Source organism: Herpailurus yagouaroundi, unplaced genomic scaffold (assembly GCF_014898765.1).
Source record: "Herpailurus yagouaroundi ecotype Mexico unplaced genomic scaffold, PumYag 163, whole genome shotgun sequence".
NCBI classification, from domain to species: Eukaryota; Metazoa; Chordata; class Mammalia; order Carnivora; family Felidae; genus Herpailurus; species Herpailurus yagouaroundi.
Window position 1 is genome coordinate 54,014,506 of NW_024412404.1, and position 1,923 is coordinate 54,016,428.

Genomic DNA, 1,923 nt, shown 5'->3' on the forward strand with positions numbered 1-1,923 from the left:
AAAACATTCAGAACAAAGTTAGTAGCCAGGATTCAGTGACACCTACCCATGTTTGAATCGTTCATTATTTTCTTCACTAGTTCCTAAAAGAAAAAAAAAAAGAGGGGTGGGGGAGCTTCCGACGTAAATAATTTACAATAAAATTACTATTTTAAAAAATGCTCTGCGCTCGCTTCGGATGAAGAAATACATTCTAGACGCTGCGGCACCTCGCCGTCTAGGTCTGTAGTTTTGGTTAAAATGCGGGTGGCCGTAGCTGCGGGGACGGAGGTTTGTGGCTCCGGTAAGGGATGAGGCTGTGACGGTGTCGCGGTCCGGGTTTCTGACTTGGGACCGTGGAAACCTGGGGGGGTGGGGGTGGGGGGAGGGGTGTGGGGAGGGAAGCCTTTCCTATCTGAGCAGGTAGCTGATCTGAATACCGAGACTACCACACTGGAGGCCCGGTAGCCCCGCTGTCCCCGTCTCCGTCCCTGACACGGGGTCCTCCAAGAAGAGCTCTGAAATCCAGTCGTTTCCTGCGTGCTGGAAGGGCTTCCTGAATCCGGGAGTGGGGAAGAGGACGCAAAGGGCATCGATTCGTCTCCAAGCCCAGCAATTCTGCCTGCGCGTCGTCGGGGAGACGCTGGCGAGAAGAGCCCGGCAGCCGCCCTTCCCTCGCTCCCGGAGCGGGGAGCTGTCGTCCGTCGCCCCGAACAGCCTCGGAGAAAAGATTCTGAATTGTCTTTCACTAGCGGCGTTGGCTTTTCTTTGCTTTTTTCCTTTTAAGTTCCCGTTTAAAGTCATAACACCCAGAACTTGAATTTTGCATTGCCCCGCGGAGCGTTCTCTATCGTGGATTTTCGTAAGCCGTCCAAACTGGATTGTTACAGGAGTATTTAAAAACTGGTTTCGCTTCATCTGGTTTTATGTGGTAGTTATACTCTGGCTTTATTGCTGATCCGGTCCAATGTATCACCGCCGTTGCCCACCGTGACGTTGGGTGTATCTCCTGAGGTCGGGGGTGGTTGTGATTGTTGCTTCTCTAGAGGTGTTGGGGGTGGGGGGGGGTGGGGAATCGGCAAGATTTGTCCAGCCAGAAAGCTGCGTGTGCATCGGCTCTCCCAAGCAGTCCATAAAGTGGGGCTCAGGGGCTCCCCGAAGCCCTGGTTTCTCTGGCAAGAGGGAGGAACGTCTTCCTTTTTGCTCTAACGAAACCTACCGGTTTTTTCAGCCCCAGGGCTCTGCGCGCAGCTTTCCTCTTTCAATATTCCTAAGAATGATCACCGGCAGCAGCGGCCCGGCCCGATCTAGAGCAGGTGGCCTGTGCTTTGACTTAGAACCAGTCTTTTCCTTCCAGGGCCTGGCATCGGTTGGGGCATCAGTTGGCTAATTCGGGCATTCCCCCCCCCCCCAATTCTTTGGATTCTCCTGGATTCAGAAGGAAGTTGGGGGGAGGAGAGGAGGACGGAGGGAAGGTAGAAAAAAAGTAGCCCAAAATAAGATTGGTAGCAGAGACTAATGGGGAAGGAGAGCTGTCAGAGGCCTGGTGGGAGCGGGAAGCCCAGCCCAGGAGCCTCGGGCGCCGAATACGCGAGTCCATAAATATCACCACAATAGATACTATAAATATAAATACAGGCAAACACGTAAAATCAGTCCAGCGCTTTTTTCTCGGCCCCTTCTTTATTGTTGGTCCGGGAGTAAGGCTCGAAGGCCGAGGAGCTCAGGTATCGGGCGGAGAGTTCTTGCAAATTCCCTGCCAGCGAACCGGCCATTGTCAACGGAGCGGAGGACAGGCGGCTGGCGACGGAGCCGAGCAGCGAGGGTACGGGTAGGCTGAAGAGGCCGTGGCCGGCAGCCGGAGCGCCCGCATGCAGTCCCCCTGGCCCAGCGGGCCCGGGGCCCGAAAACACAGCCACAGACGGCGGGTGCGGGGACGCGGCG

At 55.3% G+C, this 1,923-nt stretch overlaps 1 protein-coding gene across 1 annotated transcript in view; it reads right to left on the minus strand.

Annotated features, from left to right (window-relative positions):
• Positions 1 to 368: 368 nt before the first annotated feature.
• VAX1 (ventral anterior homeobox 1) overlaps positions 369 to 1,923 on the minus strand; it is a 10,401-nt gene continuing 8,846 nt past the window's right edge. Inside the window, exon 4 of the mRNA XM_040486925.1 lies at positions 369 to 1,918. Within this exon, the coding sequence (XP_040342859.1) occupies positions 1,632 to 1,918 (287 nt within the window). The 3' untranslated portion in view covers positions 369 to 1,631. The remainder of the gene's footprint in view (positions 1,919 to 1,923) is intronic.